This window comes from Trachurus japonicus, chromosome 12, assembly GCF_045865225.1.
Source record: "Trachurus japonicus isolate A0001 chromosome 12, Traja_1.0".
Classification (NCBI taxonomy): Eukaryota; Metazoa; Chordata; class Actinopteri; order Carangiformes; family Carangidae; genus Trachurus; species Trachurus japonicus.
This window is the reverse complement of record NC_140918.1, coordinates 1270124-1284964: the sequence shown is the minus strand read 5'-3', so window position 1 is coordinate 1284964 and position 14841 is coordinate 1270124. Positions and strand designations below refer to the sequence as shown.

At 43.4% G+C, this 14841-nt stretch overlaps 1 protein-coding gene across 1 annotated transcript in view; it reads right to left on the bottom strand.

Annotated features, from left to right (window-relative positions):
• camk2b2 (calcium/calmodulin-dependent protein kinase (CaM kinase) II beta 2) overlaps positions 1-7093 on the bottom strand; it is a 77192-nt gene extending 70099 nt beyond the window's left edge. Inside the window, exon 1 of the mRNA XM_085792532.1 lies at positions 6884-7093. Within this exon, the coding sequence (XP_085648658.1) occupies positions 6884-6945 (62 nt within the window). The 5' untranslated portion in view covers positions 6946-7093. The remainder of the gene's footprint in view (positions 1-6883) is intronic.
• Positions 7094-14841: the final 7748 nt, after the last annotated feature.

Below are 14841 nucleotides of genomic sequence, written 5' to 3'. Positions count from 1 at the left end.
GTATTGGAGGAGCAGCGCTGTCTGGAGGCTCTGTAGCCTAACGTGTGTACAGAAATCACCACTTTTACATCAATAAATGCATGTTTTACAATGAACCGATCAGTCTGCATTGAATTTACCTTTCTTTTATTAAGTTATAGCCTATAACATGGCAGCATTTTTAATTTGTAAATTTTCGGACCTACATATTTCCTAGTAGTTGCGCTTCCTGTTGTAAATAATAAACATGAATGAAACACACATACGCATGTAAGACGCAGTAATCACAAACCGGGATACTGTATTTATCATGTATACAGGGATACTGAATAACCGGGTTTCTCTAAGTTCATGTAAACACCATACCCCGAATTTGATCAATAATCGGGGTACTTAAAAAACCCGATTAAAATCGGGGTACTGAAGTGCATGTAAACGCAGTCACTGTTAATTTATCTGTTAATATCAACCCACGAAGACATAGGTCATCTCACTGATCATGAAATAAGGCCCCGTCCATAAGAACCCGGGTATTTTTGAAACCGTGTGTTTCTCTACACGGTTTGGCCTTTCGTCCACACGTAACCGCAGAACTGGGCTCCTGAAACCAGAGTTTTTTGTAACCGGAGTCCAGGGTGAACTTTTTCGAAAACTCCGGTTTCAGCTTCACGTGTGGACAGGAAAACCGGACATTTTTCAGAAATCCCTGCCCTCCCTAGTTACTGTTGCTAGCACGTCAAGTTCTCGACGCTGACCATGCGCTGACCACTCAGACGCTCCTGTGAATATCAATAATCACTAAACATGCGGACACTAATACAAAACCGCGTGGTCACCATATGTGGTTACATGCTGCTATTCCGACATGCTGCTATTTCGACATTGACTTCTAATTTTATTTTTCAAGCGTCCCACTATTCCGAGATTCTTTTTTTCTTTTTTTAGGGGCACTTTACTATTTTTCAAACATTCCGCTTTTCCGACATTGATTGATTAGGCTACGTTATAGTCAGACCTGTCCTGATTTTTTTTCTTCATCTGAGACACTGTTTCTCATACACAAATACATAGGCCTATAAGAGAGAAGAAAAAACAAACCCTCCAAGTTTAAAAACACACCGGCAGCAGCACCCCTGATCTGCAGCTACTGAGACTGTTATTATTCTGTCACTGAAGTCAGCTGAAGAGAGAATAACTTTGTTGCTGCTCCACAGAGCGCACATGGCTAATTAATATGCACGTGCTGACCATATATGGTTGTGTCTAGGCATTCCGGGGGCAGAGGTGTGTTCACGTGCACAACTGCACACCATTCTTGGATCCAGTTTGATTTATCAAAGAGAAATTGCGGAGAGTTGTGCATGCACAGTTTGATAGATCTGAAAAAGGTGTAAATATTTTGGGTGTCTTTTCTCCGTAGGCCTAAGCAAAACATTTAGTAGCAGCAGTTTTACACTGCTTACTTACAGTTTTGATAAATGAGGCCCCAGGCCCTGAGCCCAGAGCCCAGACGCTCACAGATGAAGCTCTCAACGGCTCATCCGCGGCGCTGTCCGTGGTGCTGAAGGTGACAGGTTAACTTGACAAACAAACTGCAGCATAGTTCTGTTTGTTTGTTTCATGTGTATTAGTTTTGTTTGCGACTTGATAGTTGAGTTGTTGAAATTAAGAACATCACTCCCTCATCAAACCGGTGACATGCATGCTGAAAAGAAAAGAGAGAGAGACGCGCCTGGGTATCGCAGCTGTAAAAAAAAAAAAAAAAAAAAAAAAATCGGAATAGCGGTATCAAAAAGTGTCGGACTACCGGCATGTCTAGATAGAGGGATGTCGTCTAATAGCGGGATGTCTAAATAGAGACATGTCGGAATAGCGGGCGGACCCCACCATGCTGATATGGCTAAAATAGGCTTTTATCAAATTGTAAATTGCGGTCACTTCCCCACTGTGTTGCTTCCTTCCGTCCTGTACATTTGTTTTAGCCTAAATGAAGCCTTTCAGAATCAATCAGTGGACCGATGGATTATCGTTACGATGTGTGTATTTGTGTATTTTCGTATCTGTCATAAACAAGAGATTACGGGCGGGGTGTGTTAGTAGCGCGGACTCGCGGTGCCGGTCAGTTTGAGCTGTTTGAGCCTCCACTCTCTCTGTACAAGTTATAGCTGCTTCCTGTTAGGAGTGATATCACCACCTACTGCTTTGGAATGCACATGAAGACGGATTTGCGGTTTCATGTGGACGGAGTTATTTTTTATCACACTGGTGGTGTGGACGCGAATTTTTTTTTAACCGGGGTCCAGAAAAGTTCGGTTTCAAAAATACCCGTGTTCGTGTGGACTAGGCCTAAGACACTCTGACAAAGTGCAAGTTCTGGGCGATTGTGATCAGTATACAGCTCTCGCCACTTTTTGTTTTTCTAGCCGCTAAACTGCCACCTTATCGTGGTGGAGGGATTTGAGCACCCGAATGATCCTAAAAGGTATGTTGTTGGGGGCTTAATGCCCCTGGTAGGGTCTCCCAAGGTAAACAGGTCCTAGGGGCCGGATTTACTAAGATCACAGATAGCGGGCGCTATATTGTTTGCGCCCGCTAAAATATTGCGTGTTTGGCCCGGCTGGGCCTTCCAGTAGGCCCACCACCCGCAGGAAGGACCAGAAAGGGTCGGTGCGTTGTGTTCTGGGTGGCGGTCGTGGGCGGGGGCCCCGGCGACCCAATCCCCGGACAACGACTCTGGCTTTAGGGACGTGGAATGTCACCTTGCTGGGGGGGAAAGAGCCTGAGCTCGTGCGGGAGTCTCCGTCTCCATTGTTGACGCAGCCGTCCGGAGCTGTGGCCGTAAGGTCTCCAGTGCCTTTTGCGGCAGCAATCCCTGAACCCGGTGTTGGACACCAGAAGTAAGGGATGCCGTCAAGCAGAAGGAGTCCTATTGCGCCTGACTGGCTCGAGGGACTCCTGAGGCAGCTGACGGGTACCGGCAGGCCAAGCGGACGGCAGCTCGGGCGGTCGCAGAAGCAAAAAGGAGGAGGACTACTGGTCGGCCTCGATTAAATTCTGGCAAACCATCCGACGCCTCAGGAGGGGGAAGCAGTGCTCCGCCAACACTGTTTACAGTGGAGGAGGGGAGCTGGTGACCTCGACTGGGGACATTGTCGGACGGGATCTCCTCAATCCCACTGACACACCTTCCGCAACATACAGTTCCTAGTGAATCCATCTACATTAGGACAATAAACAAATACAAAATAAAACACCCCCCACCACCTAAGCCTTACAGTGTTTCAATTCAATTAAATTCAAAAAACGTTATTGTCTGTCACAGGGACAGAAAATTGTCATCAGTTTGGGCTCAGTTAAACATAAACATACAGACACCAACCCCTACCCCTACCCTACCGTTCTGCTGGCGGGGCGGCCCGCTAATGCTAGCTCCCTACCTAACGCTAATAGTTAACCTGGGTTTCTATCTAGACGGAGGGAGCGATTGGTGCAGTTTGACCACTGCATTAAGAAATGTCTAATGACATCGAACTTCAAGTTGGGCTTAGTGAAGGAGAAAAATTCAACATCACCCTCAAAACTTTTGGGATATCGGGAGTCAGACTTGCATGTCTGTACTCAAATGAGTGGGAAAACTATGGCAAACAAAATATTAGTCACAATAGAGCATTTTATTTTATTATAAAGCGTATCTGAAAGGGAACTTTTTCAAATATTGTTATCAATATGATTTTGAATATGCGGTAATATGGCAATAAAGACATTCACGAGCAGGTCTCTTCACAATAAGGGTAGGCCTATAAACTCAATTTAATTAGTAAACCAGGTGAGTTTTCCACTGAACAGCCACAAAGGGCAACAATGAGTCCACTCCACACGCAAAAACACTTCAACACTGAGATTAAGTGTTTTCAACCTGAATTTTTGTTCCACAATTGAAAAAACACTAAAAGGTGTTAAACTAAGTGGTTCAGCTGGTGGAGACCAAACACAGAGCAAAAAGAGAAGGAACAACATGATTCATCAGGTGCACAAACAACGCTCCACACAACAGATAGCCTAGTTATCTTTCCACCGACCCGCTCCCGAGTGGCCAAAAGAAAATCTGTTATCAACCACTATGAATTCGGCAACATAAGATTTTTTTTTTTTGTAATTTAAAAAACCCTAAATTTGACCTCAGTCTCTGATGAAAGTATAGGTACAACCACTGGAAAGAAACACAGCAAATCCCTGGAATTGGAAAACAAGTGGCTAAGTGATGCCCTGAACTTTACTTCATCATACAGAGTGGTGCCTTTTAGCATAATGTTATAGTGCTCAAACTTCAATAAAAAAAACTTACTTTAAAGGTAGAGTCTGGAGTTTTGTTCGTTGCAGTTTGTAAACAAAACATTGAAACTGGGTCCTTCCTCTCGGGCTAAGCTGTGTAGCGATAGCCAGCAGCAGTTGTCATGACAACAAAGGAAAGGAAATACAGTCTGAACAGAGTGAAGCTCTGGAGCCGTGGGCCGATAGCCGACCATCACCAACACCGGGAGCCTTAATGTATGTTGTTATGCTGTTGTAGTGAGCTGGGAAGACGGTGTTAGTGCCGGACGCTAACTGCTACCGCTAGCCGAAGTTAGCATCGAGCTAGCTCACTACGACGGCCCTCATACTTGTTACCAGTGTCTGTGACGGTGGGGAATCGGTCCGCGGCTCCAGCGCTTCACTCAGACTGTATTTCTTTTTCTTTGCGGTCCTGACTGCTGCTGCTGAGAGAGAGAGACGTGCTAGCTGCTAGCACTCGTTAGCATCAGAGACTGAGCCTCCTACTCTGCTGCACCTAGCTTCACCTGAGCTCTGTCATTGGCTGGAGAGAAAACACCTGAGCTCCGTCATTGGCTGGAGAGAAAACACCGACTCTCTCGCTCTCCACCCAGAAACGTCCACGTGCACAACAAAACAAAGCAAAAGACCAAAATACAGGCAGGGGGAGGGGGCGCTGCAGACACGGCCCCCACCACACAGGATTAGAAGCCCATAGGTGACGATTAAGACGGATTTCATTTGTGTAAGTTGAGCCTAACGTTTATTTTTTGGGCAGAAAACTGCAGACCCAACCTTTAAGGTCAAAAACCCTAAGTTTGACCTCAATATGTGATGAAAGTGCAACCACTGGAAAGAAACACAGCAAATCTCTGGAACTGGAAAACATCTGGCGAATTGATGCCCTGAACTTTACTTCACTGTACAGAGTGGTGCCTTTTAGCATAATGTTAATAATAATAAAATAAATGTTATAATATTATATCACTGAACTGCATTAATGTAAATGGTGAAGCTTGAAAATGATATGCTATTGTCCTATAGCTGTTAGTTTCTATAAAACAACTTCAATAAAAACTTACTTTAACATGTATAAATGAGTTATTTCAATATTTGTATTATACCAATTAACTTTGTACAGTAATTTTGCTAGAGTTAAAGTATTGATAAGCACAAGTATCCAAGTGTTTTATTCTCAAATCTTACATAGGCTACGTTCTTTGATGAAGATGATAATCCAATTGTGCAGATTTAATGTAAGTTTTTGTTGACTTGTCTTGTCTTTTTCGTGTTGTGATTGTAGATTGTAGATCAAAATATTTGCTGATTACTTTTCTGTCAATCACGAATCATTTAATCACACCCACACACTGACAGTCTGAAGTATTTACACTCGACATGCTCAGTGCAACATCCTCCAGTCTTCACATCTGTATCACACACACACCAGAAACTGACAACACAAGCAAAACAGTAATAGTGCTGTGTTATCAGCGAGGGCAGCTGCTGCTATACTTCAGCATGTCTATTGTCTGTAACTTATCACACACTCCCACACACACACAGAGGGCTGTGGAGGATGAGTGTCATCACTAAAGAGCTGGTACTGTAGCAGCCTGTCAGATAAAAAGCCCAACATTACAACGTTACAGCAGTGAACTTGTGTTTTTATTCCCCCGGCGCCGGCGGTGGAATAAACGCTCGGTGTTCCTGTGAGGGAGAGAGAAACGCTGCAGAGATTCAGTCTCTTCCCACGCACAACCTGACAGAGACATGCAGTCCACTCTGCATCTATCTATCTACACACTGTGGCACCCGGAGTCTCACTCCATTTGTCTGCAACCCATTAGTGTGTCTGTGTGTGTGTGTGTGTGTGTGTTTCTCCTTCTTCTCCTGTTGTTTCCATCCCAGCAGCAGCCTCATTAGATTACAGCAGCCGCCTTATTCTCTCACTTCTCTCCAAAGCTGTGATTACTAAAGCCAGAGGAGGAGGATGAGGATGATGATGATGAGGGAGCTTAATTCCGACACATCAGCTTTTCCCTGATATTAGGGGCCTGTTTGTCCCTAATTAGCCTCGGGGCAAAGAGGAGGAGGAGGAGGAGGAGGAGAGAGGGAGAGAAGGAGAGATGGATGAAGAGGGGGTGAGCCCAGAGTGATGCTGCGCTCCTTGGCTCATGCCACCTCGGCAAATCCCCGTGCAAAACCACAAAAACTATGTGACGGCTTGTCAGAGCCCGGCTCTCTGGTTTAGAGAAGTCTGCTGGCACGAAAAGAAAAAGAAAGAAAGAAAACAGAAAGAAAGAAGAGGAAGAGGAAGAAGAGGAAAGAGAGGGAAGGAGAGGGCATGCACTGAGCTGAGAGCTGATGAGGGTTTTTTTTTTTTTTACTGTAGAGGCTAATTATAGATGCAGGAGATTCTCCAAAGCAGCGTGCGTTTTGTTTTGGAGGGATGGAGCTGCAGATGTGCACAGCTCCATCCCTCCATCCATCCCATCATCCCTCCTGCAGGACGGGGTCAGGCTGCATGCAGGAGCCTCATCACACCACATCTACACCACATCGTTATAGAAGCAGACAGACAGCAGCTTACTTGCCAAGCTCCTCGTACAGCTGGTATTCATCTGTAAAACGTGTGCAAGTAGTCGTTGCCATGATGCCGCTGCTCCTTCTGCTCCTGCTGCTCCTGCTGCCGCTGCTGCTCCTGCTGCTGCTCCTGCTCCTGCTCCTGCTGCTCCTGCTGCTCCTGCTGCTGCTCCTGCTGCTCCTGCTGCTGCTCCTGCTCCTGCTGCTCCTGCCGCTTCCTCCTCTGAGTCCTTACTGCTCGGTTTGTGGCTGCGGACCGGGAGAAGCTCGGTGCTCAGTCAGTCTCCGCCCACCTCAGAAACTCCGGACGGCTGAGTGCTTCAGCTGCAAACCCCCGGCGCACACATACACTTACACACACAGTCACACACACACACACACACACACACACACACACACACACACACACACACACACACACACACACACACACACATATAGGCTACACACTTTACGCACACACGCACGCAAGCGCTCCATCCATCCATCCATCCAGGCTCTCCCCACTCCGGCAGCCGAGGAGGACGGACTGTTAAAATACCACACAAAATGGTAACGTGAACTCACCACATGACGTGATACTATAAAGAAAAAAGAAAAAATAATAATTTGAAAAAAAAGGAAAAGAAATAAAGCACAAGTGCAATCAGAGGCTAAAGAGGAGCAGCAGCATCATTATTATAAACCAGTGGGAAGGATTAGACAAGTTTATACTTCCTATTGCTTTTCGCTCATGTAAACTGAGTTGCTTATGGGATGATGTTTATGAATTTTTGCTGTTCACTATTTCTTTCATTATTGTTATCATTATTATTAGGCCTATTTATATAGCCTACTGTATATAGCCTACATAGGATATACAGTATATAAATAGGCCTAATAATAATAATAATAATAATAATAATAATAATGAAAGAAATACGTGAACAGCAACAAGTTTTTTTTTTTGTTTTGTAGCCCTGTGGCTATTATTTTCATTCATATACCTACAGATATTAAAATGTTTGTGTTGGTAGCCTAGTAAATAATAGGCCTAGTTCATTAAGTGTAATTATGTTTAAAAAATGTTAATTCTAACATGTAAAAAAAAAAAAAACAGTCGTTTCATATAGGCTACAGTTAAAAGTCAGAGATAAAAGGGTGGTGTTAGTTTTAAAATCCATTCATATTTGGTTGTCGGCACAAAACACAGGAGACCACGTTTGTTTGAGGTGTAGTGAAGCATCTCTTTATTCTCTCATCTTTGTATGCATAGATATATATGTATGTAGCCTCAGCCAATCCTGTCCTCAGCTGGTTCAGGTGGGCGGGGCTTAGCGTCACCGACGTAGCAACAGCACGTTAGCAACAGCGAGGCTGGAGCTGGATAGCTGTTAGCTGTAAAAGTAAAACGTGAAAACACTCCTAACTTCCAAAACTTGACGGAGAGTCGTCCTGTGGTCGATGTGTGTGAACTCTGAGAAGCTGCCAGAGGTAAATTCATGTGTTTTGATGCGCTGCTCGGTGCTGTTGTTTATTTATAACGTGTGTAAAACGAGCTGAATCGCTAATCACTGCTAGCCTTTAGCTTAGCCTTCACACTGTTTATTCTGCATTGCCGTTAGCAATTGCTAATTTGTCTATGGATATTCATTCATTCATTCATCCAGGTCATCGTTCTTTTCTGGGCAAATGGAGTCGTAGGCAACTGGACTTGTATTTGTCTGGGAAGACGTTTCGCCTCTCCTAGTGCGGACGAGTGAGACTTGTTGCATCTGCACTAGTTAGCCAGAAAAAAAATAAAAAATAAAAAATTGCTAATTTGTGTAGGGGAGAGTGGGGTAAAGTGAGACATTTTTTATATTTGTCCCTCTCTAAGCGAGCTAAAATGATTTATCAGTAAAATTTACACATTTCCCATTAATTCAGGATGTTTCCTAGCAATGGAAATTATCAGAATGTATTTAGAACAAAGGGCAGTGAAAATATGATTGTTTAAAAAAAAAAAAAAAGTGGTCTTGTGTCTCACTTTACCCCAGCTCAGGGGTAAACTGAGACAGACTAGAGAAATCAAGGGGGTAAACTGATCCACTTTTTCCACTCTGAAACTACCATAACAACACATGTTGTAACAGCTAGAGTCCTGACAGCTAGCTTGACAACCGCACATCCCAGATCTAATGTCGGACTAGTAACAGAATCATGGAGATTGGTCAATTAAGCACTTTTTTTTCTAAACACAAAGTGACTCAAGACCAAAATCAAATACAACACAAAATGTTTTAATTAAAGGGATAGTTCACCCAAAATTCAAATTTCACTCATTATCTACTCACCTTCATGTCAACTAAGAGCTGTAAGAATTTTCAGAGTCCTCCGTGGGTTCTCTGAGTTACGGGGGGGTCCGCGCAGCAGTATTTGTCTATATATTGGTTGTCAATGGATACCAACTTTCTTCGTCCAAAAAGACACACCAAAAAACATCCAAATACCTCCATGCTGCTCGTCTGTAATGTCCCTCTTGTATTGAAGCCCCGACATGAGAAATTGTTCTGAAAAAAACCTACCTGATTCAATTTGCTTTGGCGCAACAGTTGATTAAGTTGACAGCAAGAAAATTTACTTTTACATGCAAAAATAATATTTTTGTGAAAAAAAAAACATGCTTTCCACAGCATCATGAGGTCTTCTCCTTCATGGCCATGGGGAAATGGAAGGGGCTTAAAAACATGAGGGTCACATGACCAAAAATGTGTTCCGTTTTCTAGATACTCTCACATTACCCGATGTCTCACATTACCCCACTCTCCCCTACTTTGTGTGATTCAGGACCGGACATTTACCATCAGAGGGCGAGAGTGAGGACCGGGAGAGCTGGACCGCTAAAGAGAGACTGCAGCTGCTGAACTTGACCTCGCCATTCGCCTCTTTTCCCCCCATCTTCATCTCTGACTGTGCGGATTTGTGAGTACACTAACACTTTGCACATGCTTTTTTGTTTGTGCTGGTTAAAGCCAGTGAAGCAGCCATTTGTTTCTGGCCTCCCCGCTCAGTGGCGCCGCCATGTTGTGCAATGTGTATTTGTTCGCCTTTTTTCTTTTACAGAGAGTCCAGGGGCCGTATTCACAAAGCCTTTTATCTTACCGCTAGGAGTGCTCCTAACTCGCACTAAAAGTTTTTACGTAGGAGTTTTTTCTTAAAAGCTATTCACAAAGCCGCTGAGACCGACTCTTACTAAGGATAAATCACTAAGATTTATCCCCCCCCCCCCCCCCCCCACTCCCTCCTCCTCCTCCTCCTCGCCGCCGGCCGCTCCGCTCCACTTTTTTTTTGTTTTTTTGCCGTCAGGTGTGACGGGGCTCTTTAGATTGCTTCGAGTCCAAACCACTCTCTCTGCTGCCGAGTTTTAAAAATATTTTTGGCTCACATCAGCACGACTGCATCGCAGCGGTCGCAGTTACCTCGGTCCGACCGTTGTGACGCCTATATTGGACAGTCCGTCACCGTCACTACTCCCGTTTTATAGCGAAAATGTTGGTGATGACAAAAAAAAACAAAAAAAAACACACCGACAAAAAGGCACTTTTGGCATCAAAGGGCAAAGGGGCAGGTGCTCCAGCTCCCCCCTCTGCAGCAATTCGCAGTCCTCCATACATTTGCCTGGCTGCAGCCATTACGATTCTTTGTGAATAGGTCTTACTGAGTTAGGAGTCCTCACCAGGACTTTTAAGCTCTCCCAGACTTAGGAGCTACTTTTAGGCATAAAATACTTTGTGAATTACTCTTATTTTAAAAAACTAGGAGTCCTAAATTTAAGACTGACACGCCCACTTTTTTTAGGAGTTGCTCCTAAATTCGGCCCTTAGGAGCTACTTTTAACCTTAAGATTCTTTGTGAATACGGCCCCAGGTTTTGAAAAAGGGTTTAAGTTCACTTTATAATGGAGTATGTTAATTTATAAGCTCCTACTGTATTTGTGTACAGATAAATGTTAAAATGTAGCAGCTTATCTCAGTCTATATCTCATTTTGTCAGAAAGGTTTCAGAAGCCTGACTAAAACTCAAGAAAATCGGCAATATCGTAGAATCGCAATTTAAATCGAATCGGCATCCAAAAAATCGTAGAAGAATCGAATATCGTCCCAGCCCTACTAAACGTGCTGAGTTCATTGATTATTAAAGCAATCACTGGAAGCCTAACGTAAAAGCCAGTGATTGTCGTTTACGTCATGTCATCTGTCACCGGCACGGAGAAATGCCGTGCCGGTCGGCAAGCGCCTCGGCCCAGCAGCAGAGGTGGGTAAGTAACACGCTACATTTACTCCGTTACATTTACTCGAGTAACTTTTTGGATAAATAAGAGTAGTTTCAATGCAGCATACTTGTTACTTTTACTTGAGTATATTTCTTCAGAAGAAGCGGTACTTTTACTCCGTTATATTGAGCTTCATTCCGGTCGCTACTCGCTACTTTTTCTTATCGATCCAATGTGCAAATTGTTTGTTTATGTTTTAATGGAGATACTTCCGAGCCTCTGTCACATGACTGCGTTTCACCAATCAGATGTCGCCACTCGCAACGTTTGCCTCTGTTTCACCAATCAGACAGAGCCAGGCAGTCACATGACCGCACACAAAATCGCCGCAGTAAACAGGACGACCACTCCGCCTCAAATTTAACACACACACACACACACACACACAGGGTCACAGATAGACACACAGACAAACACACACATTATGGACAGTTCATAGATCTTTCATAGATAGGCCGATGTAAGTTATTGTGGCTGAATTTGGCTTTAGTTATGTTACTTTGTAAAAAATGTAATTTAGGCTTTTGTTACTTGTTACTTACTTGTTAAATGTTGTTCTTTGGCAATATCTGGATTTTTTCATTGCTATTATATTTTTGTGTATCAGATTAGGCCTACATTTGCGCGCTGATCATTAAACGAGAAAATCAGAGGTTACTCAGCAGTTACTCAGTACTTGAGTAGCTTTTTTGTACTTTGAAATTGAATCCTGGCGGCGCCACTGACCCCGCTTGATTTGGCCTGCAAAGTTTTTATTTACATTTAACACATTACATCTTTGGTGTGAATGAGTATGGGCTGTGAACACTTTTTTTTAAAGGGGAAGTACCAAAATTTGTGTTTACTTCTTAGAACTTATTAGAGGCAATGCCAAGTTATATTATATTGTTATCACAGGTAGCGCCAGACAAACTCAGGCCCCGTCCCACTGTAATACAACACCCCCATTATTTCTCAGACAGTATTCACTAGCTACATGGAACTGGTGTAACTTGGGTGAAAAAACCCTTATTAATTAATTCCCTTGTCCTTTTAAAACATAAAGTATGACAAACTTATGCAATCACTGTCGAAATATAGGAGCCAACTACCGGAGTCGCTGAGCGTCTGAATGCCGAGCCATGTGCCGATTTTAATCTCGGAATTGGTGAGTTGAGCTAATGCTATCCATGTAGCTTATCCTAGCCGCTACCTGTCGAGGTAATGCTATCCATGTAGCTTATCCTAGCCGCTACCTGTCGAGATAATGCTATTCATGTAGCTTAGCCTAGCTGCTACCTTGGTGAGTTGAGCTAATGCTATCCATGTAGCTTATCCTAGCCGCTACCTGTCAAGGTAATGCTATTCATGTAGCTTAGCCTAGCTGCTACCTTGGTGAGTTGAGCTAATGCTATCCATGTAGCTTATCCTAGCTGCTACCTGTCGAGGTAATGCTAATTATGTATCTTAGCCTAGTGCATATACCTGTGCATTGTTTGGTGCGGCTTAATCATAGACTGTAGAAAAAAATGGACGTAGACTTCCGGTCTGAAAAGTGAAGCCAACGCGGAAGTAACTTTACTTGCAATCCCCCCGAGATCCGCTAGGGGTGTTTCCAAGAAGCCCTGGTTCCAATCCACTCCCATTCATTTTCAATCATGAAATACTCGATCAATAATTTTTTTTCACAACTGATAACGGTCTAAAAAGCTAAAGTTCCTCATCCTTAAATATGACCTGGTGGTCCATCTGAAAAAAATTATATAATTAATTAGATATTAGTCCTTCCTGGTTGGTATAACTGACCAATCACCTTCCAGCACGGAATATGATTGACAGCCTGATGACTGAGACGTCACAGGTCAGACACAGTGGATCAGACACCGAGGATTAACACCGGAGGGGACCTCCCGTCGTTTGCGTATTGTGTTCAGTCAGTTTTAATTTAATTTCTGATATTTTGTCGATATGTGTGGATGATAGATAGCACGGGTACAGTGTTGGCAGTTAATTAATTTCACCCAGTTTTTCGTTTATGATTCGTCCGACGGTGCTAACAGACCCGGAGGGAGCTGATATCACGATTTGGTGAGTAAGTTATTTTTTTCTTTTTCTGAATGTGTAAAAATTATATTTAATTTGTTGTATATTCCAGAAGACCACTGATTACTTTCCCATGTTCTCATGTCTGTTCTGACCGGAGAACATGAGACTGTCACCGTCCAAGACAAGTTAATTTATAGTTAATGTGAATAACCGATTCACTTTGCTACACGGCTAACGTTAGCTCGCCGTTAGCTCCGTGTTAGCTCCCGTGTTAGCCATGCTAACCGTTAGCTCGTCTCCGACTTTTACCGGACCGGGATAAATCCGGTTTAATATTTAACGACCACGGCGTCATGTTGGCAGAACAGTGATCGGTAGGATCGGTCTACAAGCTGCAAAGCCCCCAGGTTTATCCATCAACTTGTTATCTTGCTCGTAACGTTATCATACTGTAACGTTACTGATAACTAACGTTACAGGTGGGGATTTGTCATTTACTGCTGTAAAATCACACACAAAAAACTGAAGCAGACAGTCCTGCACCTCTCAACAATGTTTTAATCTAAGTTCTTGTGTTTTACTGTGATTCTAAGGAGCCACTGTGAGAGCTGAGTGACCAGTGCCAACAGAAGGAGGACATCATGTGAAGTTATGGAGCTGTGATGATGATGAAACCAGAAAACCTCTGATGAGAGAACAGACCAACTGTTTTATTATTCTATGTCCACATTTGACCTCACACTTTTTAGGGTAAACATAAAATTGACAGTGAAGATTTTGAAGCAGCTATTTTCATAGTCCAGTTAATACAAATGCTTTATTCAGACCATGATTGTTATCATTGAAAATGTAATAATAAAGAAAGTTACTGTGATTAAACTGTAGTATTTCTTTTACATATTTAACATAACCTCGTGGCCAATATAATGTGACACTTTGGTGAATTATTGTTTTCAGTATCATAGATTAGTTGACAAGAAACATCAGGAAAGCACAAGCTCTGATATTCATCTCTGGATGCTTTATTATCATTTCAAGGAAGGTAACATTAAACATTTGTATTTTTCTTGTGTGTAATGAAAGCATACATAGAAATAGTCCTGTAAGTTTTTCCTGAATTTATTGATTACAGCAGTGTGTCTTGGCATTCATGTTACTGTACAGATCTGGCCCATTAAAAATCAGTGAAGCAATTCTTAGTAAATAAATAAATACATTTCAGGTTTAAGATGCACTTAAACCTGCATCCTGTATAGGATGCCCCCTGGACGCCTCCCTCGTGAGGTGTTCCGGGCATGTCCCACCGGGAGGAGACCAGAGGAAGACCCAGGACACGCTGGAGTGACTACGTCACTCGGCTGGCCTGGGAACGCCTTGGGGTCCCCCCGGAAGAGCTGGAGGAAGTGTCAGGGGAGAGGGAAGTCTGGGGTTCCCTGCTCCGACTGCTGCCCCCGCGACCCGGACTCGGATAATGCGGCGGACAATGGATGGATGGATGGATGGAAGATGCACTTATTTTAGCATTTTACAGCACTGAAAACGTTTTATAAGCTGTGGATGATGTTAAGGTGAGCCATACTGTCAAAAGACAAGCTTGTATTATATTAGCTGAATTTCCAGTACATCATCATGTTGGTAACCTGCAA